Below are 24,368 nucleotides of genomic sequence, written 5' to 3'. Positions count from 1 at the left end.
CGTCCTTAACAGGGAAAACATTATGCACATCAAAAATCGGCTTCTTCACACCCTCCTCAGTCCCTGAAAACACCACTTTCACCCATCGCAAAGAAACAAAGAAAACAAAAGAAATAAAAACAGAGGAAACAGAGAAGAGAGAGAAAATACCTGAGAAGGAAGTTCAAAATTGGGGCAAAGAGTGAAGTGATTTGAAGAAAGCCTGCACACCCAATAATTACAACAGAAAAATAAACCGCCCTTCACAGTTATCGAAGCACTTGCCTTAAAACCAACACCCCACTCCCTTAATTTTGTTGTCCGTTGCAAAATAACTTCCAATAAAATTTCAAAATCTTTCTAACGACAGTTTTGGTAATTTTCATCTTCAAGACTTGAACATAAAAATTAGGGGCAATTATTGGGCCCATTGTACTAAGCAGCCCACTAACCATAGGGCACAACCAAGCATTCAAGGAACACGGCTTGATTGATACAAGTATAGCAAGGGAATCAAGAGATCAATTATACGATTACATGCCAAAAATACACCTGCTGAACAAGGAAAGGAGAATGAAATCAAGAAGATCTTCCCCATTTGAATATATTTTGATATCTTTGTAACCCTAGTTGTTCCTAGGTATAAATAGCAGAATTATACATTGTAATATGATGATGCGCTGACTAAGACATTAATACGAACAATTTATTTCATTAATTCTCTCGGAGTTGAGTCCTTTCTGTGCAAGGAGTCTGTCCTTATTCAGTATTGTATCTCTAAACCCTCTCTTTATATTAAAATCGTTTGTTTATTGCTTTATTATTGTTCTTGGTTATTACGTTTGATGTTTAAGGTCTGATTGTTATTATCCCCTAATCCCTAGGCAAATTCCTAGAGCACCCCAACTAAGAGTTGCCTACACAAATTAGTTTACTATTGAAGATAGAATCTATTTATCTATTCTATAACTAATAATAAAGTAATTATCGCTAATATCATCACTGCCATGTGTCAACTTCTTATTAAAAAATTTTACTCCAAAATTTTAAATGACATTATTTTTTTTTCTCCATTCAAGATGAAGCTTATGTTTGGAAAATGTAGATTAGTTATACATTTTCCTAAAAACTTTTATGACTAAATTTACCAATTGCAAAGTTTCCTATGGAGGTAAAAAAATAAATAAATAAATAAAGGTATGGTTGGTCTTTTTCGTTTTCCTTCTTTCCTATATGGCTATATGGAATTTTTTTTTCTTACATTTTATCAGCGATGGTATGAGTTTGAATTTAATTAAAATATTTAACTAATAAGAAAGATCATTATTTATATTACGCACGTAAGAGCAAAAGTTTTATTGCTAAAACCGTGTATCGCACAAGATTAGTGTAAAAACAATCTTGAAGCTTAATGTTTTGGTAGATTTGTTTCTTTGACATCCTCAAAATAGTCTTAAAGAGGCTCTTCGACAGTACTCCGAATAAGTTATGCCTTCTCCCTTCATGACACATGAACAGTGGATTGGATGCTCATCCATGAAGGTTTTTTGAATAATTATTGATCCCAAATCTATTTGGTTATTAGAATAACCATATAGAATAACTTTTGCCTCAAATCATTTTTTTTTTTCTAAGAAATTTGCCTTAAATCATCTACTGATATACTTTGTATTAATAAATGAAAATTCAAAATAACTCGTACGTTTATTTTACTCTCCTTCCTAGTTTTGTCATCTTTTAATCCTTTCTTCGGTTAATCCTATCATGTGCAATACCCAAAAACAAAGTGACAGAAACAAAACAAACATAACAAATGTATAATACAACATAAAATTAGATAATTATAAAGCTTAAACATGGGAGCACCCCAGTTTCTCAAATACTACAGTAGTTTATATTATTTGAGAACATAAAGAACAAAGTTCAAAACCCATCATCAGCTATCTCGTATGAATTAGGATGGGGCATATTAATGTTCCAGCGATCTAATTGCTTCTAATATGTAAGAAATGACAAGGCCTCGATTTTCCACCCTAATATGTACGAGGCCTTCCCCATAAAAATAGACATGCTATAATTCCCTCGTATAACCAATGCAAATTGTCCAAAACTGGGGGAAATGAAAAAGAATCTGTACAGTTGAAGGATGCACTATTACATCCTTGAATTATTATGTATACCAATCAATAATTAAATAAATGATAGATATACTAGATATTTTTCGTTCACTAAACTGATCCACTAGATATCTGATCACTATCTTCTCCAAAATTGTAATGCCCATATATTTCCAACAGCATTTCTCTGCAAGGTACAACAGCGCCTAGCTTGATGTTAGCCAAAAATGCACCAGAAAGTTTACGGTGAAGACTGTAAGCCTCATCAGGCGGAGCCGACAATCTGTGTTTAAGCATGGTTGCCCCTAGATTTGAGAGGCTGTGTGTAACATTGGTGGAACGAAAATCATAACCGCCGGATCTTGAAAAAGGCAGGCCAACAACAAAACCCGCCTGAACATGAGCATCCAACATTATCTCTGATTCCTCCCCTGTAAGGAAGCCAAGTCTGCGAGACATCTCTATCACAGCATCTCTATTGCAATTTGCACAAGCAACCACCTAAAAATATTTACTTATTCAGATAACTGAAATGGAATTGGAGGATTGATCATATAAATACATTAACATCCAAGAAAGGTTAGACTATCATGTTCAGTTTGGTCTAAAAGAGTTGATAAATTTGCCAAGTGGCCTGCATTGCATCCCATCAGTTATGTCCACCGTGTTTCAAATGTTATAATCTCCCAAGCAGTTATATTTCAGGAAACACCCTACAATCAATTTCCCAAGAAAAGCAACAGGAATTTACCTTGTTATTCTTCTCTTTTCCCCTAGAAAAAGCAACAGAATTTAAATTTCTGATTACTCTTCCCTTTTCTAATGGAGACTTTCTGACTATTGTGTTTGTGAACATTTTTATGAGAGCTAGACAGCAGACAATACTCCGTAGCATGCAACAAGGATAAATACACTGCAAGGATAACATATTACTATTCCCCTGGGGATGGTGAGTAAAGAACTAAAAGATTACCATTCTTAAATAATCATCTACAAAGGCCTTTGGATAATGTCGTGCAGCTCCGAAGTCAATCAAATTGATCACTCTTGTTGCTTCATTGTACAAAAAGTTGCCCCAATTTGGGTCAGTCTGCAGTGAAGACAGGGTACATAAGAATGTTATCATAAAAGAGAAAGGTTGTCATTTGCAATAGAAAAACGAGAAAAGAACTGCCAATATATCTTTCACAAACTAACGAGTTACTAGAGAGCATGAAAGATGAAATCTTTAAAAATGTGAATGATTTCCCATAATAATTAACTCCATAAAGATTAAAAAAGATCAATACTAGCTCACTGTAAACCAGAATACTGATTTTATTCTGATTCGTATTTTTGTAAAGACTTTGCCACTCCATAAAACCCTACAATACCTAGGCCCCTACTCCATACTACTAATGGGTAACCCAGACAGAGCAAAGCCCTGGCCGTCAACCACCTCCTTACTGCCCACAAACAAGTGAGACACCTGGAATCTTAGATGCCCTAAAGACAGAGCTTTTACGTTCACATACTAACTGCAGCCAGAAATCTATATCTTTCTTTGCAGCTCAATAGCTCAATGTCAGCTCGTGACCTAAAAGTTCATAGGAACAAGTGAGTCAAACTCGTCACCTCTATGCTGCAAGGTGGAGTCCAATCATTGAAGTATTGGGGGCTCGATATGAGAGCAAAAAAAGTACAAATACCCTTGAAAATTCGATTGATTAGAAATTAGAAACTAAAAGTGAACACTTAAATACCTGCATGAAACGAAAGACAAACAACTCCATCAGAGTCAGGTCCAACAACTTCTTCCCAACATCATTACGAGTCTCCTGATCCAGTGATGCCACTTTATCAATGGGAATTCCTGTCAACATTAATTCAAGAATGTAAAAGATCCATTAGAGCTGTGACGTAATTTTCTGAGAACATGAAAAGACAATAACCTTGAAGTAATGCTGACTATGAGTCATACCATACGTGGGAAGTCTAGAAGGTCAAGTTCCTAGTTTTGTATAAATTGATGACTTTATCTCCTAAATAAGGTTACACAATGGCAACATTTAATGATCAAATTCTCTGGTCCTTCAGTGTTGTCAGCAGCATACAATTTTATTGTGGAAATTCAATTACAGGTGGAATCTTCAGATTCATGCTTGGGTAAACCCACATTTAATTGTGTAAGAGAGTGTTTATTCTTCCAAGTCTTTAAATCAAAGATTTGATGGGAAATCTTCTACTTTTATTCTACAGCACAATTTACCTATGTCATATGCTGATCCTTTGACTACCGGCAAAGCTAGCCAAGCCCCGTGTGCCACTCGATAAGCCCCATTGCTTAAGTTGAGTCAATCCTTCTCCTTTATGACAATTAATTTTATGCCTCTGAGAATGCTCTTGCTAGCACACCTCTAAGAGCTAAGCAATGCCCCTCAAGTGAACTAACTACATCCCTTAGTACTTTGCCTGATTAATTATGACCCTCGTAGAAAAGTGAACACACAACTACACAAGCTAGTCACAGTCGTTAGTGAACCCGAACAGTGACTTGACACTATTGTGCTTTAGTTTCCTCATACTGTTGTTGAAGGAAAGCGAACGAGTTAAGAGAACACATGTTTCTGCAAAGATAGCTTATTATTGGTAGCCTATCAACTAGGATGCACAAATGGGCCTTGGTGGTTATTTATAGGCCACCTTACTAAAGGAACTAGAGTATTCTATTCTAAAACTCACCCCCCCTCCTTAAGGGAACTTTCCATAAAAAGAAGTTTCTTACAAATACGTAAAAGATAGTTCTACACAACTCCTAGCTAGACTTTTCTACACAAGAACACAAAAGTGCCTTCCAACGCACTTTTGAACATTTAGGACCTTATCTTGGAAATTCACCCTGACCATTATCGTCATTCAGCCAAATTATGGCACACCCCAAATCCTAGGCCATTCGGAGCTTGTTTGGTCCACCAAATGGCCCATTATCATGTTACTATCAATGTTGTGTTCAGTGGGAATATTTAGCCTTACCAATATAATGCTCTGCAGGGGGAGGCAGTGCCAAGGAGCTCATAAATATCCCCCTTAGGCCATGACGCTACAATTTTGCCTAGTGACCCACAATGCTTCTAGTGGTGTGGCCAATATGGGTATGACATATAGCCCACATCTCATCCTTAGTACTCAAGTGGGTTATAGGTCATACCTGTGTTCGACACTATTACCCGAGTCAATATAACATAGGTCATATGAATTGGTAAATGCGGCCCACCTTCCTTCTTGTAAAATACTTCCTCCGTTTTTTTTAAATTGCACCATTTTCCTTTTTGGGAAGTTGTACATTTATTGCACCATCCTTCTATGGTATGCTTTATCATGCGTTCACACTACTAAATAACAATTTGCCCTTATATACATTTGATAATAACCGTTATTCTCTCCTTTGTTTGTACTCACATGGGCATTATTGGTATCCCCCACTTTACCCCCTTTCTTAATTCTTGTGCCCAAAGCGTATGGTGCAATTAAAATCGGAGGAAGTATATAATTTGCAACTATCAAGTCCAGATGGAATTGTTCAAAGACTCTCTTAGAGTGTTGCAGCTGTAGCAGGTCTGTAATTTTGGGGGACACAAAGGAAGAACATCACTAAGGCAGAGAGCTAGCTCAGGGAGTGAGGGGTTCTATCAGCCTGCTACTGGAGAAAAAAATGAGACTGAAATTACCAGTACTTTTTGTTGGGAGACTCTGTAGTTTGTAGAGCAGAGTAGGGTTTCTGATTTCTTTGTTAACTTAATCTAAAAGAATAATTTGAGCTTAGGTTCAAATATACACAGAAGTACTGGCACTCAATATTCTTTCACTAGTTCTTGATGTAGATGTCTGATCCTTTTCCTTTCTTATTAATAGATTTTTCAATTGATCTAAAAACTTTCAAATTTAAAGATAAAGACACGCCACCAAATTCCCTCCCTACCTCTACATTCCCTTCAAAGGAAAAAAAAAAAAAGACGATATAGCATTTTTTTTTTTTTTTTTATTTTGTTTTTTTTGCAAATTCAACATCTCTATTTACATGTTTCTCCTCATAAACTGATATATGATAAGTACCATTCTACAAATAGAGACATAAAATTAGTAATATTCTAATGGGTTTTCATGATAGACCTTTGTCCAAACGAATCTAATTGAAGGTAATTCAATGCATGTATGCAAAAGGTAATCTCTAAGAACTTATAAAAGCCTTGAACTGAAAAACATGCTATAAGCAGTGAAACATTGGATTAATAATTTATGAAAATATTATCTTAGATTGGCCAGAGTAAGATGTCTTAGCAAATTCAAAAAGCAGACAATTTTATTCCAGTTAAAAAGCATCACACAATTAAGTTTAAGCAACTACCATGGATAAGCTCTGTTGTCAAGACTCTTTTACTCGATAACTCATCTACAACCAAGGGCACATAAAACCCCTGTTTTTCAGAGAGGAGATTCCGAAATAGTTTTTGGTTATTGGCTTCCAGCACATAGTCACATTCACGGGATAACTCTTCTCTTGCAACCTGCAACAACGTAAAGCAACGGTAAAATAAGAAATAAAATACAATTGCGAATTCAGGAGTTTGTTCAAAATGTCATTTACAATCAAATTAGAGGATCTTTCTTTAAAATATCACATATTGCTGGAGCAGTTTATCCAAGGGTTCATGCTATAACCAATTCGGGTTGAGTCAGATTCAGGTCATGAATCATTTGGGTTGATTTGGGTAGTTCCATATTTAGTTCTATTTGCAATAGGCTATTGTGATTATAGTCATCATTAGACACATTGTTTATCAGGCATAACCAAATCAGATCAGATCAAATTCAGGTCATGTGATTTCAAGTACAAATTGGGTAGTATTACCGGCTAAGGGTCGGTTTTTCCAGGTCTACATGCAAGGAGAATAAGTGGGACATCCAAAAAGATAAAGATAATCTAAAACTCTAGGATATACTTCCCCCATTTCTATTTACTTGACTAACATCCTTAAACGAAAATGTCATATTACTTGACCCATAATATAAATGGAATGGTTTTAACTACAAGCTCACATACTTAGCCTTAATCACCCCAATCCTAAGCTTATTAATCCCCAAATCTCAAGCCCCTTCAACACTTTTTTATGAAACAGCCACCACCTTCTCCATTAAAACCACCAGCTTTCCTGCTGTACAACTGCCACCCTCAACGGATATCACCACCCACTCCGATGCGTTACCAATAACTCGTCAGAAACTGGCACCCTCACTGGAAATCACCAGCTAGCCATCCTCCACACCAATTCACTGCTCCTAACTCGTCGAAATCTGCTGCCCTCACCAAAAATCACTACCCAATACACCAAACTGCCACCCTTACCTGCCAATATCCACCACCCTTACCAGAAGTCACATCCCTTCGCACTATCCTCCGTCCCTATGACCCAAACTCACCAAAATCACATACCCACCTTACCAAAAAGAACTGCATCCTTGGCCACCAAATCACCCCTTAAACCACCAAAAACACCCACTGCCTAGCACCATCACCTTCACCCTTAGCTCAAATTCTCTCTCTTTAAAGTTTAAACCCGATAACCATTAGATCCATAGCCTAGCACCACTTTCGCCCAAAACACTCATTATTTATGGTTTGAAGAGAGAGTAAGATAACGAAAGAAGGAGAAAGAGAAAGAAAAAAAAAAGGCAGATCTGAAGGAGGATGAAAGAGATAAGGTTGTAGGAGAGAGGAGCGACGGTGGGGATGTGGCCATGGAAGTGAAGCAAGAGGGAGGAGGAGGAGCACTTGACCTGGTGGAAGCAATTAGATATGGATGACGGAGTGGGGTGGTGGTGGCAGTGATGACATGTGGCCGGCGGTAGCAACAGCGGTGGAGTGCCTGTTGGTGTGGTGGGTGAGTGGGTTCAATTAACAAAATTGTTTTGCTACTTAACAAAGGTTATTAAACTACCCACAACACTTTCTCTCCCATCTTCCTTAAAAAGTGTGCCGAGAGCTATAAGTCAATTATAGAAATGGAGGAAGTAGTTTGTAACTTTGACACTTTGTATAACAAACTTAGATTTTTGTTAGTGATTTTATTATTCTTAGTCTCCTCCACCATCCCTTTTGCCCTCACCTCCTTACTCTAACCCCTTTCCCTTCAACAACAACGTTGCTTCCTATTACAAAGGAGGCCATGGTCCATGACTGTATTATGCTCTAAGACAATGCTACATGCTGCATTGCTGCCATAAAAACGACAAGGCATTTTCTTACATAACAAACATCAAATGAACCCTGCTACAAAATAAACTTACAAACCGAATTCCTTTCTATCCCTTGTAATTGTGTTATATAACAAATTCTTAAAAAGGTTACAAAATTAAGATGATCCAAACCTCAAAGATTTTTCACGCACCTTCATAGCTTGGTCAAGATAAAGTCCCTTAGGAATCAGGTTTGTATAATCCAACAGCAATTTCACATTCTTGATGTCACTTTCAATGCTATCTGCTACTCCTGGGTACTGTATTTTCATTGCTACCTCCATACCATCATGTGTGACAGCTTGGTGAACCTGAAAATTTCAACAGTTATTAGTAGGCCTGTACAAAACTATCCGAGAATCCGAAAATCCGATCCGCAACCGATCCGAATTTTAGGATATCCGATCCGAGTTTTCATTTCGGATCGGATATCCGATCCGAAAAATCGGATATCGGATACAATTTCGGATATTGATTTTTAAATTTTCGGATATCCGATATCCGAAAAATATCGGATATCGGATATCGGATATCCGAACTGATATCCGAAAATTTAAAGGGCAAATATTGAAATTAAATATATTTTTGTAAAAAAAATATTATTAAAACAAATTAATAAATCAGTAGTTATTTAGACAACCTATTCAGTATTCACCCTAGACAACCCTATTCACTTTCTCTCACTAAAAACCCTAAATTCCTCCCTTTCTCTCTCTACGCTCAGCCGCTCAAGGCCTCAAGCTACCACCCCACGTCCCCACCCCACCGCCACGAGTCCACGACGCCACCCCACCCCACCGCCACGCTCCAGATCAGTCCACGCTCCAGATCTCCTTCACTCCTTCAGTCCACTCGTCCAGATCTACACGACACCAACCTATTTGCTCGGCTTATCTCCGCTCCTCTCCGGTATGTATTTGGGGTTGATTGCTTGCTAACTTGATTAGACACTTGTATTTTTTAGTTGAGTTGAGGATTTAGGAGCTTGATTAAGAGAATTTGTAGATGGTAAAATCAAAAGTTAATTTCGTTGATTAAGAGTTTGCTAAAATGTGGTTAGTTAGTTTGGCAGAGTGTCACTAACATGTCATGGTTTCAGATTCTATTTTATTTAGTAAAATGTAATATTGAGACTTTAGTAAACTTTGTAATATTGAGACTTTATTAAGCTTTGTATTTTTAATTGGAGGAGTTGGTTTTGTAATGCACTAAGATTCCTAGTATGCTACTGCAGTACTGCTTGTATCTGAGGAGTTGTATGTTATTTAATGGTTTTTTTTTTTATTAATTTAATTTGCAAAAAAGACTACTACAATTATTGTACAGGTTTTTCAAAAAAAAAAAAAAACAGTACAGGATTAACAGGTACATGATTACAGGAATACAACCATAATTAATTTTGAGTTTTCAATAACATTGGATAATGGATATCCGAAATATCCGATCCGAATGATTTCGGATATCGGATATCCGAAATTTTCGGATCGGATTCGGATATCAATTTCTGACATCCGATGAGTCGGATATCCGATCCGAAATCACATTTCGGATCGGATATCCGATCCGTGAACAGGCCTAGTTATTAGAGTTATTATTAGCTTTTAGATAAGAAACTTAAGAAATCAAAAAATTAAATTATAAGAGTATGATGCAAATTATTGACACAAATAAACATCCATAAGGCTTGGAAACAAGTGACAGGCCAACTTCATGCAACTATGCAAGTTCACTAGACAAGAAATCATTGCTTCACACATACGAAGTGGTGCATATAGGAGCATCATGAAAGAAGTTTTATACTTCCTTTTAGTTGACACGTTTTGACTTCTTCCACTTTTCACATAAGTTACTTTGACCTCACTATGTGATTTATTCTTAAGAAAAAAAAATAGTCGAGTGGGGTCTTGTTTGATTCGTCTCAATTTCTATTTTTCAATATTAAATTTGTATAATTTTTTGTTGTATATGAAGATATAATTATTTGAAGTAATGCATTGGCAAAGGCGCCTGTAGAAAATGTGTCAATTAACATAACACAGAGCAAGTACCATTTAACACTCAGGGAAGACAAAAAAAAAAAAAAAAAAAAAAAAAAAAAAAAAAAAAAAAGAAAAAAGAAAAGACCTTCTAAATCCTCTCAAAGACGAGATATTTGGTCAATCCTAGTGCTACCTAATTTGCTACCCTGAAACGCATTATAAAAACACAATTGACGTGAAATGTATCTTGCTCTGTGACCAAGTTGAAGTGTTTTAACAAAAATAGGTTGCAAATCACATCCTTGTTTACATATTAATTCCAAGTTCCAACCACCAGAAGTGCATGTATTATGTACCATATCCAGGCCATACTTGAACTTAATAATTGAAAGAGGGCGAGGAGGAAGAGTGGATTAACCTATAACATTCCAGATTCAAATCTTTCCAAAATTGCTTCTTTTGAGGATGTTCCATCAGAGGATTTGACACTTTGGTATAGATAATAAATAGAAATAGAGATGATAGTTTCTAATGTCTAGATCAAATCCCAGTTTTGGAGTTACCTCCCATATTTGAAGGTGAATTGATGTAATGCTGATGTGACAGTCTTCATATCTATCAAATTTACTTTAGAAAATGATTTCACTGTCGCTCCTCCCAAGGACAATTGGGAGTCAAGGGCTCCTACAAAGTGTTTTTTTTTTTTTTTTTCTCTTAATTGGCAAGATTTAAAGGTAAGGCTTTAACCAAGGATGTTCTAAAAGGATATCTCAGACCTGCAAACTAATTGGCATGTGCAACAGGACCAAGGACCTGCCAATCAGCTCCTTTTTTTGCCACTGGTTTCTTTTTCTTAGGACTTGGGCTTCAAAGGTCTAATCTACATGCTTCATGAATAACAGAAGTGGTCAAACAGTCAACAGTTGGAGCAGTGCCACTTAAATTATGCAAATTCCAGTAAGTGGATGACGAAATTATTTCAGGAATGCAAGTCAGCTTCCCTTCCAGTTCTTAGGGGTAAATAATTAAGCTTTTAGCACTGGTTCGCTGCGATTCTATTCAGTTCACTAATCAATTACATAAATTCCAGATTGCATACAATAATTTGATTCATGGGGAATGTAAGCAAATCAGGTAATTCTAACTTCTAAGTTGTTGGTCAGTGTCACCAAGTAATTAAATACGGAGAGGGAGTAAAATGATTCCACCTCTTGAAAGTAGAATTCTCATTCACAATAGCTGTAATTCAGGTTATTAATCAAAAGCATCTTCTTCCCTAATTTCTGCCACTCATGATGTCTAAGTTATGCTAATTCGTAGCATCAGATTACAACTTCAAGAGCATTTTCCCTAATTTTATTGGCATCTTTGCATTGCAAAAATCAATTAAAATATATACCATGAACTGCTTAATCAAAAAAATATTCCACCATAGCCCCAAATCAACACAAGATTACTGTATTTTCCTTGATTTTGTTAAAGCATTTGTCAATTAAATCTCTAGCATTTGGTTATTAATAGAGGTCTAGAGTTACATTGTAGTTATACTGTTCATATAGTATTTCTACCCAATAAAAATCCATTGAAAAGGATTGTGCCAATGACAATTAGCCTACAGCAAAGGTGGCTAGTGGGCTAGTTCAGGCGCAACCACCTCAAACTGGCGTGGTATGCCCAGGCTTAATCTGGTTCAACACAGGGAATCAGCATGAATTGGGTGGTTATGTGCAATAGGTTCAAAATTTTCACACAGAAAGTTTGGCCATGGCTCTGGCTACTTCAGGAACCCAGTTGTTAGATACTTCATATAAGATTTAAGAAGATAAGACAAAAGTAACTTGCTACTCAAACATAATGTACCTCAAATATGACAATCAGGGAAATTTATGAACAACAACAAAGCTTTGGTCTTAAAATAATTTGGGGTCAGCTAACAAAAATTATCAACAAGGAAATTCACAAAGCAAAGGAAGGGGGAAAAAAGCAATATAACTGCACAAAATACCTGACCAATACTTGCAGATGCCATGGGTTCATAGTTAAAACTCCTCAACTTTGAAGACCACTGAGGCCCTAATTCAGCATCCAAGACTTGATTAATTTGGCTCCTTGGCATCACGTCAGCGCCTTGACGGACTATCTCCAAAGCAGCCAAGATCTAGCAATGAAGGCGAGAACCAAATACATCAGAACTCCATAATTACTTTATTTACTGATTTCCTTTGATTAATCTGAAAAAGAATCAGTCCATGAAAATAGGGCTTAAATTTAATATACTGTGTACTATTTTACTTCAAATGAAATTCTGTTTTATACATATAATTTTATTTCACAAAATTAATTGAAACCTCCACATCAAAAGCTTGAGAATTGCATGCCAATTACATCGCACAATAGCAAAATACAGTATTATTTTCTTTTGATAGAAAATTAAGTTTTTTGGAGGGATGAAAATGTCGGGGAAAAAAAATTAAAGATATCTAGAACCTAAAAATTCACTGATCAGTGAAGAAGAAACAGCAGCTGGATCCAAGGCAATGGTGTTGACAACATGGAAAGGGGTGAGACTCAAGTGACAGTTTGATATTCCTCCACAAGTCCATAATTCCATATCTCTTCTCATTGTTGCATATCAAGATGTAGATGCATCTCATTAGAAATTAACCAGCTGCTTCACTTGTTTCCATGTCATTTGGTGGCTCAATTTTATGCACTTAGGTTTATCTTAATAATATTAAGGAGTGTGACTCAACTCACTCAAGTGATACTGTGACAAATAAATATTCTTTTATATCTTATCTCATAAATGCATTGTAATATGTTTGCATATCCCATTAAATATTTACAGTTGCTTTGCTTGGTTCAATGTCATAAGAAGGTTTTCTATCATTGAACACAATAATACTAATGGAAAACTGCATAATTTAATTTTTTTTGGAGATAAGAATATTTATTTATTTATTTATTTCAATTATAATAGTAAATTAGAAAGCATAACAGTACTAGAGCAAAAGTGCTCTTCATATTTATAAAGCAGATAAATTAACTTCAAAACCTAAAGCGTCAGTAAATTACTAGATTATAGAAATAACCAGACATAAATAAAAAGGCTTAATTACAAGAAGGAAGCTAGTACCGGAGCAGGTACAAGAGATTCATCTTGTATACTCAACATCTGCCCTATCTTCAGTGCTGCCCCACGCATTCTACAAAGAGCAAGTGCTAACCGTTCTGCATTTTTTTCAGATAAAAATGAAGAAGGGCTAGACTGGTTATCCGGCGAATCAGGCCTTCCTAAAAATAGCGTCTTGGCAGATTCTTGGACACTTCCCCAGGCAAGACCAGCTCCTAGACTAGCAAACCTGCCAATTAGAAAGGTATATTTTAGCATTTTAATGAAATTTAGTGTGATCCTGAGTGAATCCGCAACATGGAAAGATAGCAGGCAAGCTCAGCAAGCAACATGCACAAACATTCCCAGGAGAGTGGGTAACAATGTAACATATAATTACCAATAATAACCATACACTTAACAGGCTTACATCAGTTACATGTGGTAAATTATCAGATAGGAATCTCAAAAGCAAGCCATGCAAGGTTGCACACGGAGAAACTAAGAAAACAAAACTCCTAAAGAAAAATAAGACACTAACCCAAGAGCCCTGGAGAAGGGTGTAGCAGGCACTTTCCTTTCCCTAGGCTTCCGCCTCTTCAAAGGGATGGTAGTGCTGGAGGCAGAGATGGGAGTGTTGGCGGTTTGACCTTCCCCCACACCCATCAATTGATCAGCCGCAGATTTGGATCCTACATGTGCATTCAAATCAGGCTGATTCACTGACTCTGATGTCGGAGATGAAACAAATTGTTCAGACGAAGAAGCAGCAATCGAATCACCAGTAGAAGCAATCTCTGAACTTGAAATGACCTCTTCCCTGGAGGCAGAACTATTTCCAGTAGTAGAGACAGCACCACTATCAAAATAAACAATAGAGTCTCCGGCATTCTTAGAAGACTTTGGCTTACTTGCTAACGGTTCATGTTGGTGAACCTGTACCTTTCCTCTCGTAAGGCCAAATATGCTTGCAGATTTCTTAATGAAAGATTGTAGTGCATCTCTTGAACCATCGCTTGCTCCTGAACGTCTCACAACCTCCCTGGCTACTAATGATAATCCCTCAGCGACCCTACTCATGTCTCTCATTGTTGAACTCATGGAATATGTTTGTGCCTTTTAGTGCTAAAAGTATAATGCATATGGCAAGAATCTTGTCTGACGGTATTCCTAGATCATAATGTTGACTGGCGGACCATCTTTCTTTATAATAACGTAAATCTCAAACCAATTGGTATAGTAAAATATCTGTCCATAAATTTAAGTACTCAGTGAAAATGACGGTAATTTTATATATATGGAAATGATGCATAATAATCCAACATTACATGAGGATCTACAGCAATTCTACAATTGATTGCACAAAGTAACACTGGAAAAGGATCTCTTCACAATTGCAATAGCTACACAAGAATAAAATAGGGATATAATTATTACTTTACTTCACCCTACTATCTTGTAAAAGGGGAACAGGGTGTAAGGGATAAATATATATTGCTATCAAAGAAGTGTGATCTCCAAGGTTACCCACAAGCTACAAATTTACAAATTTGAACAGGTGAATTTGATCTACACCGCTCCTTTGCAAATTAAAATGAAGTTTGCAGGTTGGAATAAAGTTCCATTGTTAGGCAGAACAAGAACAGATGTTTATGGATATAATTATGAAATAATTGAAGAACAGAACCAGGAAAATGAATATAATTAATGGAGAACAGTAACATGAGGACTGATATTCCAGCTCAAGTTTGTACTTCTGTTGAATTCATCAGATTGCACCTAATGGTGACTGAATGGACTTGCAACTAGTTTGATTTTCAATATCGTGCCACTGACATCGTAGAAAGTTCACATAAACACAATCACATTATGAATAGAGTAAATATTTTAAATACAATCACACATTATATAAGTGAAAATGTATAAAATCAATTGTGTTAGAGCTCTATGTGCACAGATTAGCGAACACATAGTCTGTCAAGTTGAAGTCATTGTTGATTTATAGTCATTGTATGATGTATTACTAATTCGACCACGAATACAACAACGAAGCAAGGAGAAACTACATTAAGATTACAATCTATAAACCTCATTACCATGTGTAAAAATATAATTCAGAACAAGCTGGCTCTCACTCTATAACCAACACCCAAATCATTCAAACTAATGTAACAAACTTTCATCATATCATATGTCAAAAATAAAAAACTTGTAATTCAAATCAAATCATGCATAACATAAAATACATGCAAGAAGATTGTATAATGAATCACTACTATCCACCAAGATGAAAGCATATTGTAATATCAATTTCATAATCAATTACACAAATCAATAGGAACATAACCTAGAATATGATCAATTTATTGAATCCAAAATCGAAGAAATTGATTGTAAATGAAGAAATGGAGCTCCAAAACAGGGAAATTTAAAGGAAATGTGAACGCAATGTGATTAAGAGTAGGAGAGGAGAGAGAATACGAAGATCCTAACCCTTGTTTCCGGTGAAGGACGACGAACAACGGTGGGCGGTTAACGGCGCTGGGAGTGAGTATGAGATGGGAAGGCGGGGTTGAGAGGCAGCCACGAGTAGGCAGACCCAAAATTTGCAAAATTCAATTTTTTCTCTTCAAAAAAGCATTGTAATTTTAAAGAGTGAGGATAACTCAAGGGATGATTTTACAGTAGCCTTTTGAAAAGTGACTATTATAAGCCTAATGACGTGACATAATTTGATTGGATGTTATAAGACATGTCATCTTTGACTTTTCAAAGCATTTATTAATTAAAATTTATTTTTTTATTTATGAAATTCTTTTTAATTTTCGAATATTATATTTTATAATTTTTGAAATTCTTTTTTTAATTTCTTAATTAATATCAGAAAATCAAAATTAAATTCAAAATCAAATTAAAAAGTTAAAAACAAAAACTGTTCTTCATTGTTCGTTCTTCATTGTTCTTCATTTTCTTCATCCAAAATCAAAATTATCATGCAAATTTGTTACTATGATTCACTAATTTGTTCAATGTTTCACTGTGAACTTCGATCTTTAATTTCGTTCATCAATTCGTTTTGTAGCATTTTGAATTTTTCAGTTCTTGATTTTTATGTTTTTGTTCTTAAAAAATCTCAACCAAAATCGCTTTATTACGTATTTGTTAAGGATGATACCTGCATGGCCGCATAGGTGTTTGGTTATATTGCGGTGGCCGGCGGCATGATGGTTTAGGCTGAATGATTAGTGTTCTTTCGAATGTGTGCGTGATTGGAGAAGACAATCATTCTTTTTTGTTTTTGTCCTAGTTTGATCCGTAAAAATGTAAATAATTTGTTGCGAACTTGTTTGTGCCTTAGATAATGACCTAAACTTCTTTAGATCATTACCTTTGGAAAATAGTTTTTTTTATATATTCTAGTAATGACCTTATTATATTATGGACATGACAAAATATCAGATTATGATATACTTCCGGTTAATCAAACGCATTTTTTCCTAATAGGGTTTTTGTATATTAAAATTTAGATTAACACATTTAGTTAAACTATTTTTCCTAAGAGGGTTCATTCATTGGACCTAAAATTTAGGCTAAAAGATTTATTTGAAATCTTTTTATTTTGTAAAAGATTATTATGCTATTTTTCGATTATTCTTAAATTTAGTTTTCCTCTCACATCACTCACGAGTCACGACGTACACGTTATCCTCCACAAGCTTTTGTGCAGTTAATTTTCTTTTAGTACTTCACTCTTTGCTTTCCCTAATAGAACCATAAAATTCAAATATTCCCTACCAATTATTCGCACAATTATACGAGTAATATTTAAAAGTAAGAATAACTTCAAATAAATCTACTGCCTTTTATACTTTTCATAAAAATAACTCAAAATAAAACGCTTCAAATAAATAACATGTCGTTTATAATTTTTGTTAATCAATATAAGGGTCAACACTTTATAAAAGCAATTGTTGATATGAATTTCCAAATTCACCTTGTTATTATTGGGGAAATCATTTGTATACTCTTATTATAGTTAGATCTTATAATATAATTCTCACAATGAAAACAACACGGATTTTTGTTTAATCGAATATTTTGTCATGATATGATTGATATCCATGATATAATAAGGTCATTACCAGAACGTATAAAACACTGCTTTCCAAAGGTAATGACTTAAAGAAGTTTTGGTCATTACCTAAGCCACAAACAAGTTCGCGATAAATTATTTACATGTTTACGGATCAAATAAGGACGAAAACAAAAAACGAATGGTTGTCTTCTCCAATCACACATTATGAAGAACACCAATCATTCAGCCTTAACCACCATGCCACCGATCACCGCGATATAGCCAAACACCTTTACGGGTAATTCCTCCTTAACAAATACGTAATAATGCAATTTTGGTTGAGACTTATTAAGAACTAAAAACCTTAAAATCAAAAACGGAAAAAAATTCAAAATGCTACAAAATGAACTTATGAACGAAATTAAAGATTGAACGTCACAGTGAAAAATTGAACAAATTAGTGAATAATAGTGACAAATTTGCATAATAGTTTTGATTTTGGAGAAGAAAATGAAAAACAATGAAGAACAACTTTTGTTTTTAATTTTTAAATTTTGATTTTTAATTTGATTTTGATTTGCTAAAATTAATTAAGAAATTAAAAAAAGAATTTCAGAAATTATAAAAATATGCTTTTCGAAAATTTAAAAAAGAATATCATAAATAAAAAAATGAATTTTAATAAAAAAAAAGCTTTGAAAAGTCAAGATGACATGGCTTATAGCATCCAATCAAACTATGTCACATCATTAGATTTGTGTTAGTCACTTTTCAAAAGGCTACTGTAAAATTTTTATAACTCAAGTGGTTAGAGCTTCTCTTTCGATTTCATGAGGAAAAAAAAAGTCTTGTAATAATAAGGTTTGCAAATTAGAAATATTTTTCCACAAACCTATGGGGCAATATTAGTATATTACACTATTCTAACTTTTTAAAATAGAGGTACAAATATTATTATTGAAGTACATTAATGAATAAAATTACATAGACAATCTTTAGAAATATATAGTACCATAACCATCATTATAAAAGTTAACTAACTAATGACTATTGAAAGTATTTTGGAAAGCATGACACTTTGATTGTACAAGTGTTAGGATAAGCGGATAAAGCATAGTTGGGATTACTATTGGGATGACAGGTGGGTATAATTTTGCGAATTTTGTACCATATAAGTCTCTATTGGAGCGAGTATGGATATGATTTTAGTGAGTAGTGAATTAATATGGATATCAAAAGTCATACTCAATATGGATAGTGGGGAGGTAATAGATATACAAATGTTAGATGTATATGGATATCAGGGAGGGGTATCCACACCGCCCCATTTTCCATCTCTAAGGTTTTTTTTTTTTTTTGATTTAAAGTCTTATTCAATTAAATGCTCAAATTATCTTAATTCTTGAGTGTGGAAATTGTTAAAAGTTGTCAAAGTATTACCTTCACACCCATCCTCCATCACAATTCACAACCACATTACACCCATCCAACACTCCTTTCTTCTTACCCAAATAAAAGAATACAAAAGTAAAACTTTCATAGCCAATTGCCCAATCCTCATCAACTTTTATTTTTATTTTTTTTATAATTTAAATTTAAATTTTTGGTGAAAGAGAGAGGCAAGACTCAAAAAGAAAGCACAAACTAACCACTAACAAAACAAATGAAAAGAAACCAACTCCTACTAGAGCCTAAGAGGCTTTATGCCTTTATTCATCCTAAGAAAGTACTTGGCACCATTCTCGGCCATGCCACCTTGGAGAAAATACAAGTTTATCTTCATGATAATTATATATATATATATATATATATATATATATATATATATAACTGTTAATACCATTAGCGGTTCTATTTGAAGAGCCTGTAATGGTTAAAGGTTCTTTAAATTAGAACCGCTAATGGTATTAGCGGTTCTTTATAGTCTCAAATTTTACAAACCTTCACTAAGCCTATGTGTACTGTATCCGGAAAATAGTTTTAAAACTGACATATATATGGAATTATTTTTTATTTTAGCATTATCTATGGAAATCGCTCAATAACTTTTCATTAAATTAGGCCCATTATTGTTGATTTAACAAAATGTTATATTGATTGAGATTTTATAGAAATGTCAGATAAACGTTTTGTTTTTTTTAATTTATCACAAAGATAAATTGAGGCTTTCTTGCCAACCCGTTCAAATCATCCAATAAAATAGCATAAATTTTTTTCGAGACCGCCTCAATTAATTCTAAATTTTGATCCGCATTCACCCTGTAGTTAACTGTTAGCCCACGAGTCTGGTGCCCTCATCAACTCTACATTAAGATAATAACGCGAGTACAGTATCACGGCCAACTGGGGAGTAGCACGAGATCCTCGTGAGAAAAGCTTCTACTTATATAAGAATAATAATTACCCTGTTCAAAATCATCAATCAATTTAATCCCAAAAAAGTTAGTTGACTTTGATAAAACTCCATCGATTGAGAAACCAAGATCAGCATAATCAATGGAGGTAATAGTGATGCCATTTCACAGCCAAGGTCATATGAACACCATGCTTCAATTCGCCAAACGTTTAGCGTACAAAGGCAACATTAAAATCACCCTTGCTACCACCCTTACCACCACTCAAAAGATGTCCAACTCTAGCAATGACTTCAACTTCATTCGTTTAGAGACCATTTACGATGACTCGAACGAAACCGGACTCAGCTTCCAAGCACGAATGAACAAGTTCAAGATCCAAGGATCAGTCCAACTCGACCGACTTATTACTAACACTCTCAGCAGATCATCTGGTAACAAATGTTTGCTGGTTTACGACGCTGCTATGGAGTGGGCATTGGATGTGGCCAAGAAATGTAATGTCTTGACTGCAGCTTTTGTTACTCAGGGCTGCGCTTATATGGCGTCTTTTTACCCCATGTTTCTGCAGGAGTATCCTCGTGTTGCTGCTGCCAATTTATTTGTTGATCCTCCTTCGTCGGTACCGAATGTGTCAGAGGAACAGCTGCTAAAAGGCCTGCCTGGCTTGCAATATCTGTCTTCGTCTTCCTCCAATTCTGATAATTCAGGTGCTGTTACTGGTAAAAAGCCGTTTCATCTTCTCATTCAAATGGTGCTTGTGTCTATGGAGAATCTTCATCTTGCTGATTGGGTTCTCTTCAATTCCTTTGATCAACTTGAGGATGAGGTTACTTCTTTTCCTCCTTTCTGTTTTTTTGTTTTGTTGGACTTCAATTTGTTCTTCTTGCGACTTTGAAGATTGTGTTCATTTGAATTAGTATTGTGAAAACTTATACTGGATTGTGGGGAGTAATAATATGTCAACACTATCGTGTAATTTGAGTTAGTAATGTGACAACTTAATCCGGACCAAGAGGAGTAATAATGGGTAGTGAAACAATCACTTCATTAGGAGATCAGCCACTTTGGGCTCTATCAAGTAGCAACAAATATTCACACCTAATATTGTTGTAGATAAGCATCAGAAGAGGTTTGAGAGTCATTAGGTCCTTAGAATTCCCTCAAAAGCCAAAACTCGGGGAGATCCACATCTTTGTCATTTGTCAAGATTTCATTGCCTTGCAGTGCTCAATCTCATGACGGACTCAGAGTGATTGGTTACAGGAATTCAGTTCCCTCAGCTGATGAGCCAATTGGGCCTCTGCTGAAGTCCTGCATCTTCTGGTACAGGGTTTTAATAGCCGATAGTTTTTATATACTTCGTATTTTTTTATGGTTAGGAGACGTCCCTTGCAAGTAGGAATTATATGGCTATGATATGATGTTTTGGCTATTGTTGCTTTAGATGGGTTTAGTTGCATAATACTCCGAGACTTTACCGTCAGGATAACAATGTTATATACATTGAGAATATTCCCACCAAGACTGTTCGGGTAACAAACTTTGCTCATTCCCACTCAATGTTAGAAAAGGCTCAAGGCACACTTGGGAAATAAGGGTCCTAGAGTTTAGATGCAAATCACATTACTCATTAAAGTGAGGCACAGCTCGTAAAAAAAATAAAATAATATCTCTGCATAAAAACAGATTGCAGACAAGAAACTATAGTAGCCAATGTGCCTTTTTGGGCACCTTACTGTTTATCATGTCTTTCTAAGGTCTTGGGCAGCAGTGCAATAAGGCTTCATTGCCGCTGCCATCTTTTCAAACATTCTTCCCACATGCTTTCGTGAATCTTTGGCATGTATTTAACGTAACCGTGAGCTCTAAGCTGCGTGAGAAAAATGGAAAATGTGGCCTAAAAAATCAGCTTTTCTTTTTTAACCTTTGCAAACGAAGTAAGAAACATGTGCACAAAAGGCAAAGGTCAAAAGGAAAGAACCTATATGGTAGTATCTATTTCAAATATGCTGATCAAACAACCATGTATATAAATTGGCATCCCCCTAGAGTACAGAATTTGCACCTTGCATGATGTATATGCCAATGCTTAATTTGCCTTATAGTTAGGAGTTAACAATAATGATTGTCAATGTGTGCCTGATATAAATGCTCGCCAATGTTTAATCTGAGAGACTATTAGTAGGCAGGTTCTGCCTATTATTTTCAATATTTGTTTTGTTTTCATTTCAGTGTGTTACACTAGTAGATAATCTATGTATTCAATGAATAAAACAGCCAAGGTTCCAAAAATTGGCATCAGTATCACATGTGAATAGTCCTTCACCTCCACCATCTGTACTAGAGACCCAAGTTGCATTTAGTAATTGGTGTGTGTTTCATAAACAAAAAAACTTTTCGGTCACCTGACATGAGGTGTCAAATATAGTCAGCAAATACTGAAAACATCATGAGCTTGCATAGTCACTATTTTTTCTTGGAGTTTCCTATGATTGCAATTTAATATCACTCTTTTCTCAACATATCTTGTTCTGTCATTAATGTATGTGAAATTCCACTGCTAATTTTGAGGATATGACTACAGGTTGTCAAGTGGATGAAAAACCTTTGGCATGTGAGGACTATTGGACCCACACTGCCATCTGCATACCTTGACAAACGTATTGAGTATGATGTTAACTATGGTTTTAGCCTCTATAAGCCAAATGATGAGGCTTGTATGAATTGGCTAAACACCAAACAAGCTGCCTCAGTTGTGTATGTTGCCTTTGGCAGTGCTGCTAGTTTGAGCGTAGATCAGATGGCAGAAATGGCAGAGGCCTTAAAGCAAAACCCAAGCAGTTTCTTGTGGGTAGTAAGGGAAGGTGAGCAGAAAAAGCTCCCTAAAGATTTCATTAGTGAAACATCAGATAAAGGTTTGGTGATATCTTGGTGCGCCCAATTGGATGTCCTAGCTCACGAAGCAGTGGGATGTTTCGTAACCCATTGTGGCTGGAATTCAACAATTGAGGCACTGAGCTTTGGGGTTCCGATGTTGGCAATGCCACAATTTATGGACCAACTGATTGATGCTCATTTTGTTGATCAAGTTTGGGGTGTTGGAATAAGGCCTAAGAAGAATGAGGATAATATTGTTACTTGCGAGGAAATAAAGTCCAGCCTTGAGGAAATTATGCATGGACAAAGAGCAGAGAAGATTAAGGAGAATGCATCGAAGTGGAAAGCCTTGGCTAGGGAAGCAGTCAGCGAGGGGGGCAGTACAGATGCGAATATTGATGAAATCATCAACCGGCTTGCATCCTTGTAAGGGTTGTGTTAGTGTTTTCATAGGCTTCATTTCCGATTTTATTTCCTTGATTGTATTAAGAACAGTCCAAGACTTAGCTTGTAGACTTTCCATTCAAGGTTTCAAACATATTAATAACTTTTCATTTACAGCTGTTGTAGAATGTTGGTGTTAAATTGTAAGTAATGGAATGGGCATTATGTATTATGATCTAATGATGGTAATTATTTTTTTAAAAAAATGTATTATTAACATGCAATCTCTTGTAGAGTTAGAGCTCCAGCAAATAATTTCCCAAATTGTGCCTATTTTACATTGTCAATCTTATTGAGACCCAATATTAGTAAGAGTATTTAACATTGATATGAGCAAATAATCTCCGGCTCACCTTAATTTTTTGAAAATTTTAAGGTACAGGAGTCTGTACCTTGCTTGATATAGACAAAAAAAGTGGAAAGAACATGTAGTTACTTTATAAAGAACATATAGTTATTTTATAAACAACATATAGCTGTTTTGTAAAGAACATCAATTTTTTTTTTTTTAATATCTAATGAACATCTGTAATATTAGTAAAGAACATGAAAATATTATGTAATGAACATTATTTATATGTACCCACCATAATTTTAAAACAAAATTCAAAGAAAAATACACAATAAGCAATGAACATTATATCATAAATAAAAGTAAATTATATTGACAATCAAAAAACATGAACATATGTTATTTTCACTCTTTTTTGGTGTAAATATGTTCTTTTTACTTTAGGTATATGTTCATTATATTTTAATAGTATGTTCTTTTCATTACAGCTGTACGTTCTTTACATTTGTACAGTATATTCTTTTCGCGAAACAGCTGTATGATGCAAGGTTCCCACGCCTATAGGAATCACACACTATTAATTTTTGTTTAAAATATTTAGGCCCCGTTTGATTTGATGTAAAATATTTTCATGGAAAATGATTTTCCCATTTCACTTGTTTGGTTTGTGAAGGGGCGAAAAACAGTTTTCCCAAGGGTGGAAAATCTCATTCTTAATGATTGAAACATTTTCCTTTACAAAACAAGGCAAGCCACATTTTCCTCCCTCCTCCTTATCTCCTATTTTACTTCCCTCTCATTCATGCTCACATTCCCACTCCTATTTTTTACTTTTCTTGTATGCAACCAAACAATGGAAAACC

The 24,368-nt window shown here is 35.2% G+C and overlaps 2 protein-coding genes across 2 annotated transcripts; one reads left to right on the top strand and one right to left on the bottom strand.

Annotated features, from left to right (window-relative positions):
• Positions 1-1,797: 1,797 nt before the first annotated feature.
• LOC145591043 (protein ABC transporter 1, mitochondrial-like) lies at positions 1,798-16,100 on the bottom strand. The gene is made up of 9 exons (XM_081647431.1): positions 15,954-16,100; positions 14,002-14,708; positions 13,485-13,710; positions 12,354-12,506; positions 8,522-8,680; positions 6,481-6,640; positions 3,839-3,948; positions 3,070-3,186; positions 1,798-2,597 (listed from the first exon to the last, which is right to left on the bottom strand). The coding sequence occupies exons 2-9, from the start codon at positions 14,559-14,561 to the stop codon at positions 2,208-2,210; spliced, it is 1,875 nt and encodes a 624-aa protein (XP_081503557.1). The 5' UTR covers positions 14,562-14,708; positions 15,954-16,100; the 3' UTR covers positions 1,798-2,207.
• A 3,767-nt stretch (positions 16,101-19,867) lies between these two features.
• Positions 19,868-23,393, top strand: LOC145591042 (UDP-glucosyl transferase 74CD1-like). Its single transcript, XM_081647429.1, has 2 exons — positions 19,868-20,718; positions 22,477-23,393. Exons 1-2 carry the CDS (start codon positions 20,032-20,034, stop codon positions 23,197-23,199), a joined length of 1,410 nt encoding a protein of 469 aa, XP_081503555.1. The 5' UTR covers positions 19,868-20,031; the 3' UTR covers positions 23,200-23,393.
• Positions 23,394-24,368: the final 975 nt, after the last annotated feature.

The sequence above is a fragment of the Chenopodium album genome, chromosome 18 (assembly GCF_948465745.1).
Source record: "Chenopodium album chromosome 18, dcCheAlbu1.1, whole genome shotgun sequence".
NCBI classification, from domain to species: domain Eukaryota; kingdom Viridiplantae; phylum Streptophyta; class Magnoliopsida; order Caryophyllales; family Amaranthaceae; genus Chenopodium; species Chenopodium album.
This window is presented reverse-complemented; position numbering and strand designations above follow the sequence as displayed.